Genomic DNA, 24,838 nt, shown 5'->3' with positions numbered 1-24,838 from the left:
CCCGCCTTCACACAAACCTCCTACACCCTGTTTGTCCAGGAGAACAACAGCCCCGCCCTGCACATAGGCACCATCAGCGCCACAGACTCAGACTCAGGCTCCAATGCCCACATCACCTACTCGCTGCTGCCCACCCACGACCCGCAGCTGGCCCTCTCCTCGCTCATCTCCATCAATGCAGACAACGGACAGCTGTTTGCGCTCAGGGCTCTGGACTATGAGTCCCTGCAGACCTTCGAGTTCCACGTGGGCGCCACTGACCAAGGTTCGCCTGCACTCAGCAGCCAGGCTTTGGTGCATGTGCTTGTGCTGGATGCTAACGACAATGCGCCCTTCGTGCTCTACCCGTTGCAGAATGCCTCTGCGCCTGCACTGAGCTGCTGCCCAGGGCGGCAGAGCCAGGCTACCTAGTCACCAAGGTGGTGGCAGTGGATCGCGATTCTGGCCAGAATGCCTGGCTGTCATTCCAACTACTCAAGGCCACAGAGCCAGGGCTGTTCAGCGTGTGGGCTCACAATGGCGAGGTGCGTACTGCCAGGCTGCTGAGCGAGCGCGATGCTCCCAAGCACAGGCTGCTGCTGGTGGTCAAGGACAATGGCGATCCTCAGAGGTCTGCCAGTGTCACTCTGCATGTGCTGGTGGTGGATGGCTTCTCTCAGCCCTACCTGCCTCTTCCTGAGGGTGGCGCGCGACTTGGCCCAGGAGGAAGACTCACTCACTCTGTACCTGGTCATTGCTTTGGCATCTGTGTCCTTGCTCTTTCTCTTGTCTGTGCTGCTGTTTGGGGGGGTGAGGGAGGCTGTGCAGGAGGGCCAGGGCAGCCTCTCTGGGTGGCTGCTCTGCTCAGGAGGGCCCCTTTCCTGGCCACCTGGTGGATGTCAGTGGTGCAGGGACCCTGTCACAGAGCTACCAGTATGAGGTGTGTTTTACAGGAGGCACTAAGACAAATGAGTTCAAATTTCTTAAACCAGTACTTCCCAACTTCTTGAATGAAGGGGCTTATAGGAACAGCGAGGTAAATTCTAATTTTAGTGATCATTTGGGGTTTAGCTAGAAGTCGTACTTTGACCTTGTGTGATAAATTACAGTCTCCACTAATGCATATGTAGTTTACCATCTTTTCGCTCATTGTAAAGAGAGAATTAGCATGTTACTAATAGTCATATATATAGCTGTTTCTAATTGTCGACAATCCCTTGCATTTTTGTTAGCCAGCTTACGCTCAAGTGCGCAAAGTAGCTGCAAAATATTCTTTCCTGATGGTATAACTTTTATTACACTGTAAAAATGTCACAGATGTTCTCAGATCCCCAGTACTTGAGCCTGTGGATTGATTTCTTGTAATCAAAGGACTCGTGTTTCAAAAGCTATGCTTATCATTGGGGTGAATTTAACGCTATTGTAAATTATGGCTTTCAATTTTAAAAATACTTACCAATTATGTGAACATTTTCATGATCATATAAATCCTATGAATCTGTCATCTGGTCTCAAAAACCCTAATTTTGTTTTTCTTCAAATGAACCATTGGTTAATCAGGATTATGTTTTTTAAATGGGGTATTTTCTTTCAAAATAAATAAAATTTAATTAAGCCATCTTTTGGCATTCTGAAAAAACTTTGGTTTACCACAAAGTGATAGACTTAATGGTACACTTGTGCTATATTTTCCATAAATGATTTTGGTGTGTAGATATTCATTCTCATTCCTTTAACATGATATAATCCTCATAATTACTACATATAGACTAAGTACAAAGAAGACACATTAGTATGCTTTCACCAGAAAATTTCCATTAAGTCGTCATTATTCTAAAATATATCTACTGGAGTTTGGGGGTGCAACTCAGTGAAAGGACATGTGCTTAGCATGCATGTTGCCCTGGATCCAGTGCCCTACATCAAAACAAACAAACACAGAATACGTGAGTAAACTCTTCATATGAATAGGACTTAAACGTGAGTTGCAATAAACTTATGTAATTAAAACTATCAGGCGCTGGAAAGATGACTTGGTGCTTAAGAACAAATATTCTTCTGAAGACCCCAGTTGAGTTCCTAGCACCCATGTCTACTGGCTCACAATAGACTTTAATCCCAGCTACAGGGAGACCCAGTGCCCTCTTTTGGTGGCCATTGGTGGCTACACACAGAGAACTAATATCAATTAAGTAATAGATACTTAAATATCTGGTGAAATTCAGTAGTTTAGCCACTTAGCCATTTGGCTTTTTTTCTTTTCTTTTCTTTTCTTTTCTTTGATAAAAGACTTCTAAATAACTGACACTTATTATTGTCTGCCAAGTTTCTTCAAAAATTTGTCTAGGTCATAAAATTAGTTGCCACATGTCTGTTCATTATATTTTCTCACCATCCTTTATGTTTTTTGTAGTGTGAATTGCAATGTCTTCATTTTCATCTTTGATTTTTTTGTTTTTCTTTTTTCCTTTTAGTGAAGAACTGTTCTTGGTTGTATTTATTTTTTGTGGGTTATTCAGCCTCTTGATTGTTTGTTTCTACCCTAATAGTTGTTTTCATCTATTAATGTTGAACTTGGTTTGTTCTTGTCCTCTTGGTCCCTTGAAACACAATGACAGACTGTTCATTTTAGAGCTATAAATTCCTATCTTAGTACTGCTTTTGCTGTACCTCATAGATTTTAGAGTGTTGTGCTCATTTTCATTTGATAGAATTTTTCTTGATTTTAATTTTTGATTAATTGATTGCTCAAAAGTAAGTTGCTTAATGTTTAAATTTTCTGTTTCTTTATTTTAATATATGGTTTAATATACCCTAGGGTGTCCTCAAACTCACTTCATTGGCCATGGTGGCATTGAATTTGAGATTTCACTTCAGCCTACCAAGTGCTGGGATTACATAGTAGTGTCACCACATACAGCTTAATTTTTCCTTTCTTTGTTCTACTGCTATGTTTTGTTTTGATTTTTACCAGAATGTGGATCTTTTCCAGCTATTTTTTTATTCTTCTGATTAAAATTTCAGTCTCTGATATCATAGTTTTGCTTTCAAAAAGCTCATTCTTTTTATAGAAACCTTTAAGATTTAAAAGTTTTGGTGATATCTAATTAATATGTTATTATATTAATTCTAGTGGTATGCATATATGTATACAAGTGTTCATAATTATTACCACTATCAAAACTGAGAATGCTTTCATCACCCCTAAAATGAACTCGTTGTCAATTAATAGACCACACACACACACACACACACACACACACACACACACAATGTTCTGCTGATCAGTTGCCTATATCTTTGAACTTTTTCATTCGGTACATTTCACATACATGAAATCATATAATATGTAGCATTTTGTGTCTGGTTTCTCTCAGCATAATGTTTTCAAGGTCCAGCCTGTTATGACATATATCAGAACTTTACTCATTTGTGTGAGTTATATTATACTGGATGAATGTACCATACTTCTCTCAATAGACATAAGAAACTTTGGATATTATAAATAATGATGCTATGAAGACTTATGTATAAGAAGTGTTTTGCACATATGTTTTCAATTCTTTTGACATATGCCTATGATTAGAATTGCTGTGTTACAAAGTGACAATATCTTTGTTTGTTTGTTTAAGATATGGTTTCTCTGTGTAACCTTGGCTGTCCTAGAACTCACTCTGTAGAACAGGCTGGCCTCAAACTCACAGACATCCACGTGCCTCTGCCTCCAGAGTGCTGGGATTAAAGGTGTCTGCCACCACAGTCTGGCTAGTAATATCTTTTGGATTATTAAGAGAATGCCATTTTTACATTCCTACCAACAATGTATAGAGAAATAAATTTCTCCATATTCTGTTTTATTTTTTATTGTTGTCATCCTATGTGTGCAGCAGCATCTTACTATGTTTTAATTTACAGTTCCCATATGACTACAGCATTGAGAGTATTTCCATGTGCTTATTGGCCTCTTGAATATATTCTATGATGACATTCCTATGTATTGAATACAGTAATGCAGTTTAAAGTGAAGCTTTATCAAATAATCTATGGATGTTTTATGAATAATTCTCTCATGTTCTGTGTTATCCTTTTACTTTGTGGATAATGTCCTTTGAAGAAAACATTATTTTGGTAAACACAATATTTTGATTTTTATTTGATGGCCTGTATTTTAGGTTTCATATTTTAGAAATCACTAATGAAAAATCATGAGGATTATACCATTTCTCCTAAGGGTTTCTTAATTTTACACTTGAGGTCAATGTTTCATAACACTGTTTTACAGTTTTAAACTTTAAATTTGTATTGCTAATTTGTCTGAAGTTTTTATCTTATTTTATTACAGAAATCAAATATTTTCTGATACTCCACAAAAGTATTGTTTTAAGTTTTCAAAGTACTTCAATGGCTTTTTTAAGTTATTATTCTTTATTTTTCAAACCTCTATCCTCATGTTAGTTTCCTTATCACACTCTGGCTGACTGGTTTTTACTTGTTTTATAGAAGTGAATGGTTATTAGATATCCTGTATTTGGTTGGGACTAGTTGAGTAGTCAACCTTAACTTAAGGGGAAACAATTTGTTTTAGGACCAAAAATCTGTATTTGTAAGTTTTCTCATGGATCCATGTCATTCTCCAGAGAGGAATTCAATAATGAGGTCAGTGGATAGGAAGGAAAGAATTAAAAATGAGGTACCTGGCATTTTGAAGTTTTTGGTATGGAGGAAGCACTAATAACCATTTGTAGAAGTTTCAAACTTCTCCCAGTACTAAAATCCGATTCCTGCCCTTAGTTTTGATGGTACTTCTCAGTACCTCAGTCCAGAGCACTGCCATTTTCTGACACTCTGAAAAGTAAAAGTACCTTGCTTTACATATGGGAAGGGAAGTCTCTGATATAACTACTTCTCAAAGAGATTTTTCATTCATTTTCTCTTTGAACATTCCATTTGAATCATTAATTTAACTGGATTGATTTTCCTATTATTAATACCTTTCTTAATAAGTAGAAAATAATTCAGTCTGTTAGTTACCACTTGTTTGTATTCCTTTGTTTTCCATTTTTTTGATTTTTAAAATTTCATTTTACATTCTAACTACAGTCTTCCCTTTAACCCCCTCACCTCTTTTCACCCCCACCTCCTCCCTAGATCCATATCTATTTCCATGCACAAAATTGAAGTCCAAATGGATCAAAGACCTCAACATAAAACCATCCACACTCAACCTCTCATAGAAGAGAAAGTGGGAAAATGCCTTGAACACATTGGCATTGGAGACCGCTTCTTAAATATAACACCTGTATCAGAGACACTGAAAGCAACAATCAATAAATGGGACCTCCTGAAACTGAAAAGCATCTGTAAGGCTAAGGACACTGTCAATAAGACAAAGTGACAGCCTACAGAATGAGAAAAGATCTTCACCAACCCCACATCTGACAGAGGGCTGATCTCCAAAACTTGTAAGGAACTCAAGAAAATAGACATTAAAATGCAAAATGGCCCAGTTGAAAAATGTACAGAGCTAAACAGAAAATTCTCAACAGAAGAATCTCAAATGGCGCCAAGATATTTAAAGAAGTGCTCAACACCTTTAGTCATCAGGGGAAATGCAAATCAAAACCACTCTGAGACACCTGTTTGTATTCTTTGCACCATCCAAAATTAGATGGTTTTCTCTGATGTCTACTCTTTTCCCATTCTTTTTATCTTTCCAAGTTAATTATTCTAATACTTTCCCTTCTGTAAGAATTAAGGGAGAGAGTTAAAATGAACTGATGAACTCAAATTGAAAGGAATTCCTGGCTTCCTTCCCCATGTCTGAATCATCCATTCATTTCAACAGAAGTAGAACTTTAATAAAGTTTATAGGTGAACTATTTCCTGAATTCTCACTTAACCAAGAAGTATGGTTTAGCTGGGTATAAAAGTCAACTTTAAGATGTCTGCTGACAACCAAATTCCTTTGAAAGAGCAGCATGTGCTCTTAACTACTGAGTCATTTCTCAAGGCCCTCCTTAAAGATTTTTAGTGAAAACATGTTCTTTGAGTACACTGGAAGAGGACAAATGGGCTGGGTTGGAAGTATAGAATCCCTTGTGTGTTGTGTGAATAGGGCAAAGAACATCTTTTTATGTTCAGATGATAAAATTTCTTTTCATGTAGTTCCCAGATGTGTAATGAGTGTCATGGGAAGGAGAGCAGTCCATAATGCCTGGTATACATTCTTGGATGTTAGTATGAACTACAGTGAATGTAACTTCCCGTTCTAATTTGAGGATAAGCATAGGGCTCTAATTTTCATACTTCTCTGTGGTGCCATTACAGCCTTGTCTGGCCTGGCATGGCTGCCATCACCATTTCAAGGAGAGTCTGGAGATTAGTAGCAAGACAGAGAAGAACAAAATTTGTGTTAATGGTCCTTCATGAGATGGGGAAAAGCAGTTACCATCTTGCCTAAGAAGCTAAGTTTGATCTCAAGGTCTCACTCCTTGCAAGTTGTCTTCTGACAACCACTCAAATACTATGGCATTGTGGGTGAGGACACATAAACTTGGAAGGAAGACTGAAGTTGATTGCCCTCATTAGTTGCCCAGAGTGAGGAGAAATGAAGTTAAAGCCTAGACTGATGATCAAACTATTTCTTTGGAGGAGAAGGGAGGGTAGAGGAGGAATGGAGTGGGAATAGGTGAGAAGAGGAGAGGTTAAAAGGGATAATGATGCCAAAGGTTTCAAATAAGGACAACTGGTAGACCTTGTCACATGCCAGCAAGGATTAGAGATCAATCTGGTCTAGACAGCTAATTAATATTACTCTTGAGGAGAAGAGAGGGGGGAAGAGAGATGACCTCCTTATTTTTACATCAAATTTTACATTAGTTCTTCCATCATAATTTCTCCATTCATCTATGGTTAGCTGAATTTTAGCCTTAAGTAGTTTATTTCAATAAATACTCATGAATATTGATATAATGTTTACTAATTCTTTACTGTTCACTGAATTATTTTTTATGTATTTGAACAATATAAATTAGGTAAATTATTGAGCCAAAATTGCTTTCCTTCACAACGTCCCTTAGTTACACTGTGTATAAATTATTTCTTAGAGGTCTGGAGCCTCTCCTTTTTACTTATAGGCCAACCCCAGCAAGTACTTTGGCCACTGAGTATATTCCCACCACCAACTACTTCCTGTTATGGTTATTATTGTCAGTTTAACAGTATCCAGACTCATTTAGGATACAAGCCTTCAGGTAATCTGTAAGGAGTGATACAGGTTAAGTAAGACTTTGAGGATTCCCATTGGGAGATTATATTGATTGCATTAATTGAGCAATGAAGACCTGCTCACTTGGGTAGCACAATTCTGTTCCTGGGATCATTTATTAGATAAGTGAAAAACAAAACAAAGCAAAACAAAACAAAAAGCTGAACTGAAGCATCCTTCTGTTCCTCTCTGCTTCCTCACTGTGTGTGTTATGTGACCAGATATTTCAAGCTCCTGCCACCTTGATTACCCCACCATAATGGATGATAGTCTGGAAAACCTGAGCACAAATAAACTCTCTCTCTCTTTCTCTCTCTTAAGTTGCTTTTGTCAAGGTATTTTATCACAACAACAAGAAAAATAACTAAGATACTCTATTCTCTGTTTGAAGATTACTACCTTTTTTTTAAAGAATGCTTATTCATTGGTTATTGTATCTGACACTTACTGAGACATCTCCCTAGCCTTATCCATGCATTTTTATGAGTTTGTGCTGTTTGAATTGCACAGCACATGTGTAGAGGTCATGAAGAACCCCCCTAGTACTGGAGTTACAGGTGTTTGTGAGTAACTTGATGGGGGGTGCTTGGAACTGAGTGTGTGTTCTATTCAAGAGAGCAAAAGCTCTTAACGACTGATCCACCATTCCAGCCACCTATGAATTGTCACATTTTTATTTATTTTGTCATATTATGATTGTTTATAATTGTCATTTCTTATCTCCTTGGAAATTTTTACTGCCTATGTATTCTTGGGGGAGAGGTACTGGGCATCTTTCAACTCCCCTGACCCAGGTCTTAAAACCAATGCAAAAAGAACTCTTGGAAAAACTAGACCATTTTCAAAGAGAAAAATCTGGGAGGGAAACATTGGAACATAAACTGCATTGCTATCATCAGAGGGAAAAATCCATTGCTTCTAACCAGTAATAATAAAGAGCCCTTGGAAACTATGAATATATCATAAAATAACATAATTTTAAAAGTAATGTGGACACAAAACATTGCTTATAGAATCAGTTAATCAACACTGATAGGGCTCACAGGGACTGAGTCCACAATCATGGACCATGTATGGATCTGATATAAGTTCTCTGCAAATATTTTATGGTTGTGTTGCTTGGTATTTTTTACAGAGACAGTGGGAGCTGTCTCTGATTCTTTCGTCTTGTTTTAGGACCCTTTTCCTTCTACAAGGTTGCTTCATTCAGCCTTAATATGAGGGGATGTACCTAGTCTTATTATAACTTGAAATGCCATGTTTAGTTAATATACCTGGGTTTCCTGCCCTTTTCTGAAGAGAAAGGAGAAGGAGTGGATCTGGGGGAGATGGAGGTGATGGGGAGACAGACTTGGAGAGGAGGGAGGGGAAAGTGCTGTTGGTGTCACATGCTGTTAATCCCAGCACTCTGGAGGTAGAGGCAGACAGATCTCTATGAGTTTGAGGTCAGCTTCATCTACAAAATGAGTTCTAGGGCAGCCAGAGTAGTTACACAGAGAAACCCTGCCTCAGAAATACAAAACAAAACTTTCTACCATTCCCACCAAAAAAGTAAGGTGGAGAATAACCAATGGAGATTCTAATTTCAATCTCTCTCTCTCTCTCTCTCTCTCTCTCTCTCTCTCTCTCTCTCTGTGTGTGTGTGTGTGTGTGTGTTTGTGTGTGTGTGAATTTGTGTGTTTCTGTCTCTCTATCACACACACATACATCCAATATACACTTGTACACATGAGAACACATACCACATGCACACAAAAATAATTTTCAAAGATTATAACAAAACTTAACTGTCATACATCCTTTTCTGGAAACTACAGGATAATGCTTGTAAAAATGAAAAAGTAACCCAAAGTAGTTTCATAAAGCTACTTTTATGAAAAAGTAACTCAAAGTAGAAAAAAAGAGAGACAGAAGAAACAGAAAAGAGACCATTTAAAATGGGGAAAGGGAAGTGAATGTACATGTGACAATTCCAGGATGACAACCGTGTCTCAAACATAGCAAACAACAGTGGCCTTGTTTGGGTCTTTATGACTCAAAGGTTTGGTATCTTGCAGAATATTTATTGCAGTAATAGGAACCTATCAAAATGTGATTTCTTAAAGCCCATGAATAAACAGGAAAACAAAGATCAAACAAAAATTTGTGAACATCACCACCACTGCCATGGGCCCTGGCCATGCTGGGAAACTATCACAACCACTAGAGCCCCAGTCTCAACCCCCCCTTGACCACCAGGGCCCAGGGCCCGTTGCACTGAGAGGAGCTACCATCTGAGCCTTGAGCCCATTCACACATGGAGGAGTGAGCACTGAATGCTCAGCCCTGCCTGCACCTGAAGGAGCATTCAATGGAGCCACAGCCCCCATCTAATTGGAGGAAGAGAGACCCCTGAAGCAAACAGGCTCCACCTGTACAGATTGGAGGAAGAGATGGGTAGACAATAAGGTAAGAATACACTATAGCAAGAAGAGCAATACAGCACCACCAGAAACTAGTAGCTCTACAGCAACAAAACCTGAATATACCAATTCAGATGAAGGAGAAGAAAATGACATTAAAATAACCTTATGAAGATGATTGAGGTCCTTAAAGAGGAAATGAAAAATTCCCTTGAAGAAATGGAGGCAATGACGAGCAAAAAATTGAAAGAAATCAACAAGTCTCTTAAAGAAAACCAAGAAAATGCAATCAAACAGGTGAAGGAAATGATTCAATACCTAAAATCTAGGTACACCATCAGGAACTGCAGATGCAAGCATAAACAACAAAATGCAAAATATGGAAGAGAAGGTATTGAAGATACAGTAGAGGAAATAAGACTCATTGGTCAAAGAAAATGTTAAATCCAACAAATTCTTAACACAAAATATTCAGGAAATCTGGGACACCACGGAAAGACTGAACCTAAGAAGAATAGGTATAAAAGAGGGAGAAGTCCAGATCAAAGGCACAGAAAATATATTCAACAAAATCATAAAGCCTAAAGAAAGACATATCTATAAAAGTACAAGAAGCTTATAGAACACCTACTAAACCGGACCAAAAATAACAAAAGTCCCCTTGCCACATAATTTATTTTGTTTACACTCAGAATAAAGAAATAATATTAAGAGCTCCAAAGCAAAAAGGCCAAATAACATATAAAGGCAGAGCTATCAGAATTACACCCGAGTTCTCAATGGAAACAGTGGTCAGGCATTATGCAGACACTAAGAGACCACAGATGCCAGCACAGACAACTATTTCCAGCAAAGCTTTCAATTGCCATATATGGAGAAGGCAAGATGTTTCATGAAAACAAACAAACAAACAGATTTAAACAATACCTATCCACAAATCCAGTCCTACAGAAAGCATTAGAAGAAAAACTCCAGCCAAAGGAAGTTGGCTATATCCACAAAAACAGAGGCAATAGATAGGTTCAACACCAACAAATATCTAAGAAGAGAAATGCACACACAATATCACCAACAACAACAAAACAAAAATAACAGGAACTATCAATCACTGGTCATTATTAACCCTTAATATAAATTGACTCAATTCACCTATAAAAAGACACAGGCTAACAGATTGAATATAAAAACAGAATTCATCCTTCTACTGCATACAAGAAACATACATCAACTACAAAGACAGACATTACCTCAGAGTAAAGGTCTTGGAAAAGATTTTCTAATCATATGGACCTAAGAAACAAACTAGTATAGCTATCCTAGTATAAAATAGACTTCAAACCAAAATTAGCCAAAAGAGACGAAGACAGCCATTTCATATTCATCACAGGAAACCTCCATCAAGACGTCTCAATTCTGAACATTTATGCACAAAATACAAGGGCACCCTCTTTTGTAAAAGAAACATTACTAAACCTTAAATCACACATCAAGCTCCACACATTAATAGTGTGATATTTCAAAACCCTATTCTCACCAAGGAACAGTTCTGCTAGACAGAAACTTAATGGACAAATAAAGGAAATAACAGATGCTATAACTCAAATGGGCTTAACAGACATGTATAGAACATTTCACCAAAACACAAAAGAATATACATTTTTTCTCAGCATTTTATGGATCTTTCTCTAAAATTGACCACATTCTTGGTAACAAAGCAAACTTCAACAGATACAAAAAAATGTAATAACCCACTGCATCTTATCAGATGATATGGCTTGAAGTTAGAATTCAACAGCAACATTAATTGCAGAAAGTCCACAAACTCATGGAAATTGAAAAATGCTCAACTGAATCCTCACTGGGTCAAATTAAAGACTTCCCAGAACTCAATGAAAATGACCTCACAACATACCTAAACTTATGGAACACAATGAAAGCAGTGCTAAAAGAAAAGTTCATAGCACTAAATGCCTAAATTAAAAGAAAAAACTGAAACATTATTAACAGAGCACCTGGAAAGCTCTAGAACAAAAAGAAGTAAACTCATCCAAGAGGAGTAGATGGCAAGAAGTAATCAAATTAAGAGGGGAAATCAACAAAATAGAAACGAAGAAAATAATACAAAGAACCAATAAGACAAAGAGATGGTTCTTTGATAAAATCAACAAGATATACAAACCTTCATCCAAACTAACCAAAAGGTAGAGAGAGAGAGCATCCAAATTATCAAAATCAGAATTGAAAAAGGGAGGCATAACAACAGATACTGAGGAAATCCAGAGAATCATTAGGTCATACTTCAAAAACCCGTACTGTACAAAATTCGAAACCTTAAAGGAAATGGACAATTTTCTGGATAAGTACCACATACCAAAATTAAATCAGGACTAGATAAACAAATTAAATATTCCTATAACTCCTAAATAAATAGAAATAGTTATCCAAAGTCTCCCAACCAAATAAAAAGCCCAGGGCCAGATGGTATCAATGCAGAATTCTACCAGAATTTCCAAGAAGAATTAATACCAATATTCCTCAAATTGTTCCACACAATAGAAACAGAAGGAACATGGACAAACTCTTTTTAAGAAGTTACAGTTACCATGATACCCAATGCACACAAAGATATAACAAAAAGAAAGAAAGAAAGAAAGAAAGAAAATTACAGACCAGTCTTCCCCATGAACATTGATGCAAAAATACCCAATAAAATACTGGCAAACCGAATCCAAGAACACATCAGAAAAATCATCCACCATTCTCAAGTAGGCTTTATCCCAGAGATGCAGGGATGGTTCAACATAAGAAAATCTGTCAATGTATTCCACCATATAAACAAACTGAAAGAAACAAACCACACATGATCATCTCATGCTAAAAAGCCTTCAACAAAATTCAAAACCTGGAGCCGAAGAAATGGCCCAGAGGTTAATATCACTGGCTTCTCTTTCAGAGGTCCTGAGTTCAATTTCCAGAAATCACATGGTGGCTCACAACCATCTGTAATGAGAACTGGTGCCTTCTTCTGGCATGCAGAAATGTATATGCAGACAAAACACTGTATACAAAATTAAAGACCCCTTCATGATAGAGGTCTTGGAGATTTCAGAGGTACATGGAACATCCCTAAATATAATAAAGTCAACATTTGGCAAGCCAACAGCCAACATCAAATTAAATGGAGAGAAACTCAAAGTGTTTCCACTAAAATCAGGAACAAGGCAAGGCTATCCACTCTCTCCATATGTATTCAATATTGTACTTGAAGTTCTAGCTAGAGCAATATGACAAAAGGATATCAAGGGGATACAAATTGGAAAATAAGAAGTCAAACTTTTGCTATTTGCTGATATAATAGTATACATAATTGACACCAAAAATTATATCAGGGAATGCCTACAGATGTTAAACACCTTCAGTATGTAGCAGGATACAAGATTAACTCAACAAAAAATCACTAGCTCTCCTACATACAGATGATGAACTGGCTGAGAAAGAAATCAGAAAAACATCACCCTTCATAATAGCCACAAATAACATAAACTATCTTGGGGTAACTCTAACCAAACAAGTGAAATACCTGTATAGAAAGAAATTGAAGTCCTTAAAGAAAAAAATTGAAGAAGACATCAGAAAATAGAAAATATGATCTTGGATACATAGGATTAACATAGTAAAAATGACAGTCTTACCAAAAGCAATCTACAGATTCAATGCAATGCCCATCAAAACCACAGAAAAAATTCTTCACAGACCTCAAAAGGACAATACTCAACTTCATATGGAAAAACAAAAATCCCAGTATAGCCAAAACAGTCCAGTACAATAAAGGAACTTCTGGAGGTATCACCATACCTGACTTCAAACTCTACTACAGAGCTACAGTAATTAAAAAAATATTGATATTGGCATAAAAACAAACAGGTGGAACAATGGGATGGAATTGAAGACCCTGACATAAACCCACACACCTATGGACACCTGATTTTTTTTTATAAAGATGCTAAAATTATAAAATGTGAAAAGAAAGCATCTTCAACAAATAGTGCTGGCATAACTGGATGTCAGCATGTAGAAGACTGCAAATAGATCCATATCTATTGCCATGCACAAAACTTAAGTCCAAATGGATCATAAAACCAACCACACTGAACCTCATAGAAGAGAAAGTGGAAAATCACCTTGAACACAATGTCACAGGAGACTATTCCCTAAATATAACACCAGAAGCAGACACTAAGAGCAACAATGAATTAATTGGACATCCTGAAACTGAAAAGTTTCTGTAAAGCATAGGACACTGTCAACAAGACAATACCACAGCCTACAGAATGGGAAAAGATCTTTACCAACCCCACATTTGACAGAGGACTAATCTCCAAAATATACAAATAACCCAAGAAACTAAACATCAACAAACCAAATAATCCAATAAAAATGGGGTATGGATCTAAACAGAGAGCTCTCAGCAGAGGAATATCAAATGTCAGAAAGACACGTAAGGAAATGCTCAACATCCTTAATCATCAGAGAAATGCAAACCAAAACAACTGTGGAATTCAGTCTTACACCTGTCAGAATGGCCAAGATCAAAAAGTCAGCTCATGCTGGAGAAGATGTGGAGTATGGGGAACACTCATCCATTGCTGGTGGGAGTGCAAACTTGTACAGCCTCTTTGGAAATCAGTTTGGTGGTATCTCAGAAAAATGGCAATTAATCTACCTCAAGACTCAGCAATACCACTTTGGGACATATACCCGAAGGATGCACACTCTCACTGCAAGGACATTTGCTCAATTATGTTCATAGCAGCTTTATTCATAATAACCAGAACTTGGAAGCAACCTAGAAGCCCCTCAACCAAAGAATGGTAAGGAAAATGTGATACACTTACACAATGGAGTAATAGTCAGTGGCAAAACAAAAAACAAAAAACAAAAAACCCAATGACATCTTGAAAATTGCAGGCAAAAGGACATAACTAGGAAAAGCCATCCTGAGTAAGATAACCCAGACCCAGAAAGACAAATATAGTATGCACTCATTCATAAGTGGATATTAGATATAAAGCAAAGGACAACCAGCCTATAGGCCACAATGCCAGAGAACCTAGGTAACAAAAGAGGACCTTAAGAGAGACATACACGGATTTGCCTGGGAAGGGGAAAAAGACAAGATCTCCTAAGTAAATTGGGAGCATTGGGGCAAGGGAGGGTGGAAGGGGAGAGGGGAGAAGGGAAAATATATATCTCACTAAAAATTAAAATAAAAGACTGTTACTGGGAAATTTAACTAGAATAAAAGAAAGAATTCCATGCATGACAACAGTGAGAAGTTCCAAGATGACAGCTGTATAACAGATGTAGAAAACAACCATCCAATATAAAGGGGAACTGGTATCTTGGAAGACACAGGAATCTCCACATGCAGAATTACACTGGAAGGCAACTGGAATTATGGGAAGATTTAGATAAGTACTATTGGTAAAGAAAATGAAAACCCCAGACAATTATTAATGTCAAGACAATAGGGGGAAAGCATAATTATTACATAGCAAAGTCTCTAACACATTGCAAGTCCAACTTTATCAAAGAGTCAGTTGATAATGTGTGGGATAAAAATACATTTTTAAAAATCACTGCCAGAGGAGGTGACCAAAAATGCCTAAAAATGGCTGCATCTTGGAGAGAAACAAAGGGGAGAGAAGGTGGGGTCATTGTATTTTAAGTCTCACAGTGTTTGTTTTTTATTCTGGCTACATTTTATTCTGGGGTAACAGGAATTTTAAAATGTTGGTAACCTGGGGTTCTTACAAGTCTCACCACCAGTAGAAAGTGGTAATGGGATAAGAGGCATTGTTGATAATAATATGGAAAGCTAAATAATACTAACAGTTTTGAAAACTAGAAAAATGACTTTTAATAAAATGAAAGGCACTGAAAGAATTATGAACATATATAACGCAGGACACAATGGACAAGATAAAGATCTACCACCAATGAAAGCATAAGACTGAGGCAACTTAAGAGGCAAATTGTAGCTAGGCATACAGAAGGAAACAATATGCCTGCACCTGTTTTGATCTGCAAAAGCAGATGGAAGTCTTCTTCACTCTTCTATGAGGCCAGGATGACAATCTACTACCCAAATCATATAAGTTAAACATGAAGGGAAACTTGGGGGCAGAGATATCCTAAAAACAGGTTGACATAGCAAATATTCCTGTGCATCAAAACTAATTTGTCATGGTTAAGTTCAATTTATGTTAAGGACACAAGAATTTAAAAGCTAGGTAACATATGGACAATTTAAACAAATATTTTTTTTAAAAAAATTGTGAATTAAATTGAAAGCATCCTTGATTTTAAAGTCTCAGCTGGGTGGTTGTGGCACAAGCCTTTAATCCTAGCACTTGGGAAGCAGAGGGAAGAGAATCTCTGTGAGTTTGAGGCCAGCCTGGCCTACAAAGAAAGTTCTCAGACAACTACAGCCACACAGAGAGACCCTGTATTGGACAAAAATGAATAAACAAAAATCTCAGTATTTTTCTCTGGGGACAGCCATCATAAAGACCCAATATCAAAGCACTTCCACAAATGCAAAACTGAGCTACTTGCTACAGCCAGTACCAGAGCATTTGCTGGGTACAGGAGATCTTGGTAATTAATGCCAATATATATTACTTACAGAAGATAGAGTGTGAAAATTGTGGAGCAGAAAGTATTGTATAAGGTACAGAAGAATGAAGACCTTGAAATTGGAAGAATTGTCCAAGTCACAAGAAACTGGAGAAAACCCTAGTTTTTCTGTGTTAATACATGATTGCTAAGTGGTTTACAAATAACACAATGTGTGTTTCTCTTTCATAATCTTTACCGTCAACTTTTGAAATAGGAGTTTTTTAGATTTTCTTAAATTTTGGTGGGGAATCAGGGTTTTTGTAAACCCTGGAGCAGAATCCCTTTAATCTGCCATCTTTTTGCTCTATTCTTGAAAAAAGAATAGCACTTGTACAACGCAAGGTGGCGCTGCAGGCTAAAAAGAGGAAAGGAAAGGGACAGGGAAGGGGGCGAAAACCTCACAAAGGATAGACTAGGTTCCTGACAAAGCCATAGGAAATGACACAGCAGTTGCAAGCGCTACGAGAAGGTGCCTCTGTCTTCTCACAGGAGTTGCTAATGGCCTAAGGATCAATCCTAAGGATTCTGCTGCTGGCATTCCAGGGAGCTGATCTTTGTTTTTACTGTGTAAGTCTTAGGAAGAATGGAGGTCAGACTGGAAAGACCTGTGCAGAAAAGGCAAGTACTGCTTCTTTGTGTATTTCTGGGAGCATCTTGGGCTGGCTCCGAGCAGCTTCAGTATTTTGTGGCAGAGGAAACTGAGAGAGGCACTTTGCTGGCCAATCTAGCTAAAGATTTGGGGTTGGGGCTGGGGGGAACTGTCAGCTCGGGGCGCTAGAATTGTTTCAGACCAGAACACACGGTTTTTACTGCTCAATCTGCTCACTGGAGACTTAATTCTAAATGAAAAGTTGGACCGGGGAGGAACTGTGCGGCCCCACAGAGCCATGTGTGCTGACTTTCCAGTTGCTGTTGGAAAACCCATTTCAGATTCATCGTGCTGCACTGCATGTCAGAGATATAAATGATAATTCCCCAGTGTTTCTAGACAAAGAAATTCCCTTGAAAATATCAGAAAGTATGACACCAGGGACGACGTTTCTCTTGGAGAGGGCACAGGATTCCGATGTGGGAACAAACAGCCTGAATAACTACACCATCAGTCCCAATGCCTATTTCCACATTCACGTGCATGACGGAGAGGAGGGCACTATCTTTCCTGAATTAGTACTGGATCAAACGCTGGACCGAGAGGGAATTAGCTGAGTTCACTTTAACTCTTACAGCCTTAGATGGTGGATCTCCGCCCAGATCCGGGACAGCCCTGGTTCGAATCCTGGTGTTAGACATAAATGACAACTCCCCTGAGTTCGTGCAGTCCCTCTACAAAGTCCAGTCACATGAAAACACTCCTGTTGGTTCCTTGGTTGTTGCTGTGTCTGCTAGGGATTTAGACACGGGGAAGTTATGGAGAGATAACATACACATTTTTTTATGCCACTGAAAGAATACTCCAAACATTTCAAATCAATTCCACAACTGGCAAAATTTATCTTAAAGGCAAACTCAACTACGAAGCAATTCAAAGTTACTCGATAACTATACAGGCTAAAGATGGCGGGGGACTTTCTGGGAAATGTACTGTGGTTGTAGAGGTAATGGATGTAAATGATAACCCACCTGAACTTCTCATGTCATCATTTACAAGCCCAATTGCTGAAAACTCACCAGAGACGGTCGTTGCTGTTTTTAGAATTAGAGACAGAGATTCAGGAAACAATGGGAAAACCATGTGCTCCATTCCACATGATCTCCCTTTTGTCCTGAAACCATCTGTGGAAAATTTCTACACCCTGGTAACAGAGATGCCTTTAGATAGAGAACTGCACACCGAGTACAACATCACCATCACAGTCACCGACATGGGCACACCCAGGCTCACAACCCAGCACACCATAACAGTGCAGGTGTCTGATGTCAACGACAATGCCCCTGCCTTCACACAAAGCTCCTACACCCTGTTTGTCCAGGAGAACAACAGCCCCCGCCCTGCACATAGGCACCATCAGCGCCACAGACTCAGACTCAGGCTCCAATGCCCACATCACCTACTCGCTGCTGCCCACCCACGACCCGCAGCTGGCCCTGGATTCGCTCATCTCCATCAATGCAGACAACGGGCAGTTGTTTGCGCTCAGGGCGCTGGATTATGAGGCCCTGCAGACCTTCGAGTTCCGTGTGGGCGCTACAGACCAAGGGTCGCCAGCACTCAGCAGCCAGGCATTGGTGCACGTGCTCGTGCTGGACGCCAATGACAATGCGCCCTTTGTGCTCTACCCTCTGCAGAACGCCTCTGCACCTTGCACTGAGCTGCTGCCCAGGGCAGCAGAGACAGGCTACCTGGTCACCAAGGTAGTGGCTGTGGACCGCGACTCTGGCCAGAATGCATGGTTGTCATTCCAGCTGCTCAAGGCTACGGAGCCTGGGCTATTCACCGTGTGGGCTCACAATGGCGAGGTGCGCACCTCCAGGCTGCTGAGTGAGCGCGATGCTCCCAAGCACAGGCTGCTGCTCCTGGTCAAGGATAATGGCGATCCTCAGAGGTCTGCCAGTGTCACTCTGCATGTGCTGGTGGTGGATGGCTTCTCTCAGCCCTACCTGCCTCTGCCTGAGGTGGCGCACGACCCCACACATGATGAAGACTCACTCACCCTATACCTGATCATCGCCTTGGCGTCTGTGTCTTCGCTCTTCCTCATGTCTGTGCTGCTATTTGTGGGGGTGAGGCTGTGCAGAAGGGCCAGGACAGCCTCGCTTGGTGGCAGCTCTGTGCCTGAAGGACACTTTCCTGGCCACCTGGTGGATGTTAGCAGGGTAGGGACACTGTCCCAGAACTACCAGTATGAGGTGTGTCTGACTGGAGGGTCAGGGATAACCAGCGAATTTAATTTCTTAAAACCAATTGCCCCCAACTTCTTAACCGAAAGCGCAGGGAGAGAAGCAGAATAAATACCAAAACCTTCTGCCTGTGGATATAGCCCTTGTTTAAAGTATGCCCTTGTTTCCTGTAGGAAAATGATTTTATGCTAACATCTTGAGGTTAATTAAATTAGTTCAGAAAAAGAATTCCTTTGCTTATTCCCAAGAACTTTCTCTCAAGCACGAAATCCATATGTTGCAGGCTATCTAGGATTTAATTTGATTCCTCTTTGTTTTTAAGCATTTGTTGAATTGCAATCTATTGAATGACAAATCTTGCTAGAGATGGTTTAAACTTTTTTCCATTACCTAATTTCTTCATTGATACTTATTTTCTGACTTGATTGAAATCACATGTAAAAATGGCAATCTTATATTTTGGGAGTTTATACTACACAGACTTTTCTTAAGTTTCTTTAGTAATTACTGTGCATCATACATAATTTCATCACTTTTTGGAGACATGGTTTCCCTGTATCCAGGACTGCCTTGAACTGCTGGTTCACCTGCCCCAGATTTCCAAACTGCTGGCATGATAGACATCAGCTTATATTACTACTGCATTTCAGAAGAAACCAATGAGTAGAGGTATTTCAATAATGAGCAGGTAGATGTTCATAGAGATTTGCTAAGTTCAACAATCATTAGTTGGCAAAGCGGAGCACCTCCTAATTCTTTCTGATTTGTTTCTCTTGTTTGAAGTGTGAGAGAGTCCTCATTCTTTCTATCTCCAGGCAGGTGACTTTCCAACTATATTATGCTGTTTTCTATCATTAGGTATCATCTGTCATGTTCACATTGCTCAACAATCTCTCCTGTGTTCAGAAATAGCAATGCTCTTCTTGGACTTATAAACTGATAACCTCTTTTGGGGTTTATTACTCAACTAGTGTTAAAGCTGTGACTTAACTAAAACTCGAGTTCCAAAATGGTTGGCTTTGGGCATGGTATTTAATTAAAGGCATGGCTGGGCATGCCTTTAATCCCAGCACTTGGGAGGCAGTTACAGGGGGATATCTATGAGTTTGAGACCAGTCTGGTATACATTGAAATTTCAATGACAGCCAAGGCTGCATAGAAAGACCCTGCATAGGGAAGGAGGAGGGGAGAGAAGGACAGGAGGGAGAAAGAAGAGGTTGAGGATTTCTACATAAAATTTCCATATGTTGTTGGGTTACTTTCCCTCCACCATCTGTTTTGCATTTGTAAGATGAGGAGTTCACAGAAAACCTAGGATCTAGATGGCAATATGTCATCTGTAGTAGAGAAAACTAGGGCAGCGAGATTAAATGATATTCCTAAGGATCACAACTGTTTCTGTGGTTTATCACACTAAAAGTATATAATTCCTAAAACCTTCTGTTTCTAGAAACATACATGCACACACATATGTATATATTTCTTGCGTATATTTTTCCTTCCAGGTTGTTATTTAAATGTGTATCCCTTGTTCAAAGCTCAATTAGCATTACTGTAAAAGTGTCCACCAATGCTTTATCTCTTGTGTGGCTTTCGGGCAGTTGTCTCCCCAAGAAGGCAAAGTAATAGGAGAGGTAATGCAACCTTACCTTGCCCACTGTTAGATATGGGCAGCTTTAGTTTTGTTTTTTATTTTTATTTTTTTATCCATTTTCATCCCACAAAAATGTTAAGATGCAGTGAGAACACTTGGTGGCGCTGCAGGATAAGAAAGTAAAGTAGAAGGCAGCTGTGGCTCCATTAACAGGCAAGGGAAAAGAAAAAAAAGGAAAAGGAAAAACCTCCGGAAGTCTGGAAGCCTAGAGAAGCTCTGGACATCTAAGAGAGGAGGTCTGCACCCTCGGGAAAGGACTGGAATAAATCTCAGGTATCTAATGAGATAACTACTGTACCAGATACCAGGGGGGATTTACAGTTCTACTGAAACATCCTCCAGGACTCTGCACCACAGCAAACAATGGAGGCCAGCAGGAAGCTCACTTGCAGACAAAGGCAAGTCCTTTTTTCCTTTTTCCTATTAGGGTTATATCTGGTAAGTGCAGAGGAACTGAGGCGCTATTCTGTGGTGGAGGAAAGGGAGGGTAGGTCCTTTGTAACCAATTTAGTAAATGACCTAGGTCTTGGGCAGCTGGAGCTGCCCAGGCGAGGGGCTAAGGTCATTTCCAAAGGGAACAAACTACATTTACAGCTGGATCAGGAGACAGGGGATTTGTTGTTAACTGAGAAAGTGGATCGGGAGGAACTGTGTGGACACACAGAGCCATGCCTGCTACGTTTCCAGGTGTTGCTGCACAATCCCTTAGATATTTTTCAAGCGGATCTACAAATAACAGACATAAATGACCACTCTCCAGCATTCCTGGACAAGGAAATCAGGCTAAAAATATCAGAAAGCAGTCTTCCTGGGACTACGTTTCCTCTGAAGAATGCCCAGGACATGGATGTGGGCCAAAATGGTATTGACAGCTATCTTGTCAGCCCCAATTCCTATTTTCACGTACTCACTCGAAAACGCAGTGATGGCAAGAAATACCCTGAGCTGGTTCTAGATAGAGCGCTGGATAGAGAGGAAGAAGCTGAGCTCGGGTTAATCCTCACAGCACAGGATGGTGGTTCTCCACCCAGGTCTGGCACCACCAAGGTCCACATTGAAGTCCTGGACTTCAATGACAATGCCCCCAATTTGAGCAGCTTTTTTATAGGGTACAGATCCCTGAGGACAGTCCAATAGGCTTTCTGATCATCACCGTCTCAGCTACAGATAAGGACATAGGAGTCAATGGACAGATCTCCTATTCACTTTTCCAGGCTTCAGATGATATTAGCAAAACCTTTTCTATTCACCCCTTGACGGGGGAAGTGCGGTTGAAAGAACAACTTGATTTTGAAAAGACTCAGTCCTATGAAGTCAATATTGAGGCCAGAGATGCTGGAACCTTTTCTGGAAAATGCACAATTCTGACCCAAGTCATGGACGTGAATGACCATGCTCCAGAGATTATCCTGTCTGCATTTACTAACCCCATCCCCGGAGAATTTACCAGAAACTATGGTCGCAGTTTTTAGTGTGTCTGATCTAGATTCCGGAGAAAACGGAATACTAAGTTGTTCCATTCAAGACGATCTACCCTTCTTCCTAAGGCCTTCTGGGGAAAACTTTTACACACTATTATCACAAAAACCACTGGACAGAGAGACAACAGCAGAGTACAACATCACCATCACCGTTGCAGACATGGGGAGTCCGATGCTGAGAACACAAGTCAACATAACAGTGCAGATCTCCGATGTCAACGACAACGCCCCCAACTTCACACAAACCTCCTACACCCTGTTTGTCCAGGAGAACAACAGCCCCGCCCTGCACATAGGCACCATCAGCGCCACAGACTCAGACTCAGGCTCCAATGCCCACATCACCTACTCGCTGCTGCCCCACCCACGACCCGCAGCTTGCCTCAATTATCTCTATCAACGCAGACAACGGGCAGCTGTTTGCTCTCAGAGCTCTGGACTATGAGACCCTGCAGACCTTTGAGTTCCACGTGGAAGCCACAGACCAAGGCTTGCCAGCACTCAGCAGCCAGGTGCTGGTGCACGTGCTCGTGCTGGATGCCAATGATAATGCGCCCTTCGTGCTCTACCCTCTGCAGAACGCCTCTGCACCTTGCACTGAGCTGCTGCCCAGGGCAGCAGAGCCAGGCTACCTGGTCACCAAGGTGGTGGCTGTTGACCGCGACTCTGGCCAGAATGCCTGGCTGTCATTCCAGCTGCTCAAGGCCACAGAGCCAGGACTGTTCACCATGTGGGCTCACAACGGTGAGGTGCGCACTGCCAGGCTGCTGAGTGAGCGCGATGCTCCCAAGCACAGGCTGCTGCTAATGGTCAAGGACAATGGCAATCCTCAGAGGTCTGCCAGTGTCACTCTGCATGTGCTGGTGGTGGATGGCTTCTCTCAGCCCTACCTGCCTCTGCCTGAGGTGGCACGCGACCCCACACTGGAGGAAGACTCGCTCACGCTATACCTGGTCATTGCCTTGGCATCTGTGTCTTCGCTCTTCCTCTTGTCTGTGCTGCTGTTCGTGGGGGTGAGGCTGTGCAGGAGGACCAGGGGGTCCTCTATGGATGGCTGCTCTGTGCCCGCAGGTCACTTTCCTGGCCACTTGGTGGATGTCGGTGGAATGGGTACCCTGTCCCAGAGCTACCAGTATGAAGTGTGTCTTACAGGGGACTCTGGGACTGGTGAGTTCAAATTCCTGAGACCAACTTTACCTAATTTCCAAGGCCATCCTCTTGGACCAGAAATGGAGGAAAATTCCAACAGTAGAAATGACTGGGGTTTCAGCATTCATTTAAAATAACTGTTATGGTGTGTGTGTGTGTGTGTGTGTGTGTGTGTGTGTGTGTGTGAGATCACATGTAGTGTTTTGTTGTTGTTAGAAACTGAAACTACTGTTCTTGTTGTTCTCATTATGAAAATTTGAAGCATGCTGAAATCTTGTTTGTAGGATATCCTGGCCGTGGTTTTAGTGAGCTTATCTCATCTATTCTTCAGAACAGAAAATGGAATGTTCTGGTATTTTCTTTCTAATGTGTCATGAGTTGCACACTTCTTTGTTCTGGGATAGCTTAGGAATGTACAAGAGAAGAAATGTAAAATCAGTTCAACCTAGTCAGATGTGGCTTAGCATGTGTTCTGTTCCTACTTGTTAGCCATCAAGAGCACATGCTATACCACATTGCTCAAACGCAATGGAATGTAATCAGACAGGGGAAAGAAGGGCACACTGAGGGGCCTAACTATTGCTTTATTTAGCCTCCATGGACTAACTTGTTTGTTGGTGTTTTCTCTTTGAAATATTATGTTCCTCATTGGCCTGTTACTACTTTTAACATCACTATTTTAAATTGCTTTTCTGCTGTGTTTTGTTGGGGTTGAGGAGGGTTCAGATAGCCACCCCTTATTTACCTGGTTAGCTGAAATAACACAGCAGTAAAATTGACTTTTCTCTTCTGAGAAATGTTTGCCAGTGAAAGAAACTGCCCCTGTCAATATTCATTGCCCCAACACCTTCTTGACTGTAGTATTCCAAATTCCATTCTATTAACATGCTGAGTCAAAAGAATACATTTTCACATTCCTCTTTGGCAAATATAGGTGGGCATATAGATTGGTGATAGTGGAATGTAAAAAGAATCAGCTTCCAAAGGCTTACAATTGAGGATACACCCAGGGCCCCGTGCATGCTGTGTAAGGACTGCATCGCTGATAGATCAGTGCAAACCTCCAAGAACACTTTTAAAAGGAGATGTCTCACTTAAAAGTGGATTCCCCCTTTTCAACCTTTAATGTGGTTGTTATCCTTTGTGTCTCGATCCCTTTGGGGTCACGTATCAGATATCCTGCCTATCAAATATTTACACCAATATTCATAACAGTAGCAAGTTTACAGTTATGAAGTAGCAATGAAATAATTGTATGGTTAGGGGTCACCACATGAGGAACTGTATTCAAGGGTCAAAGCATTAGAAAGGATGAGAACCACTGCTTTAACACCATGTTCTCCTTGGGATGTAATGGATGGTATGATGAGTGCAAAAATGACACAAA

General features: G+C 40.2%; 3 protein-coding genes across 3 annotated transcripts in view; all 3 read left to right on the top strand.

Moving 5' to 3' along the window:
• The window catches only part of LOC127214096 (protocadherin beta-14-like), a 50,411-nt gene that overhangs the window by 1,514 nt on the left and 24,059 nt on the right, over nt 1–24,838 (top strand). Inside the window, 2 exon segments of the mRNA XM_051174432.1 lie at nt 1–364; nt 367–524. Of these exon segments, the coding sequence (XP_051030389.1) occupies nt 1–364; nt 367–524 (522 nt within the window).
• LOC127214134 (protocadherin beta-7-like) lies at nt 16,843–19,376 on the top strand. Its single transcript, XM_051174492.1, is given in 6 exon segments — nt 16,843–17,080; nt 17,082–17,189; nt 17,191–17,523; nt 17,525–17,728; nt 17,730–18,311; nt 18,313–19,376. Coding segments are annotated over 6 exon segments (2,361 nt in total). The 5' UTR covers nt 16,843–16,912; the 3' UTR covers nt 19,279–19,376.
• LOC127214116 (protocadherin beta-8-like) lies at nt 20,550–23,588 on the top strand. Its single transcript, XM_051174454.1, is given in 4 exon segments — nt 20,550–21,905; nt 21,908–22,254; nt 22,256–22,660; nt 22,662–23,588. Coding segments are annotated over 4 exon segments (2,400 nt in total). The 5' UTR covers nt 20,550–21,184.

This window comes from Phodopus roborovskii, unplaced genomic scaffold (genome assembly GCF_943737965.1).
Source record: "Phodopus roborovskii unplaced genomic scaffold, PHOROB, whole genome shotgun sequence".
Classification (NCBI taxonomy): domain Eukaryota; kingdom Metazoa; phylum Chordata; class Mammalia; order Rodentia; family Cricetidae; genus Phodopus; species Phodopus roborovskii.
This window is presented reverse-complemented; position numbering and strand designations above follow the sequence as displayed.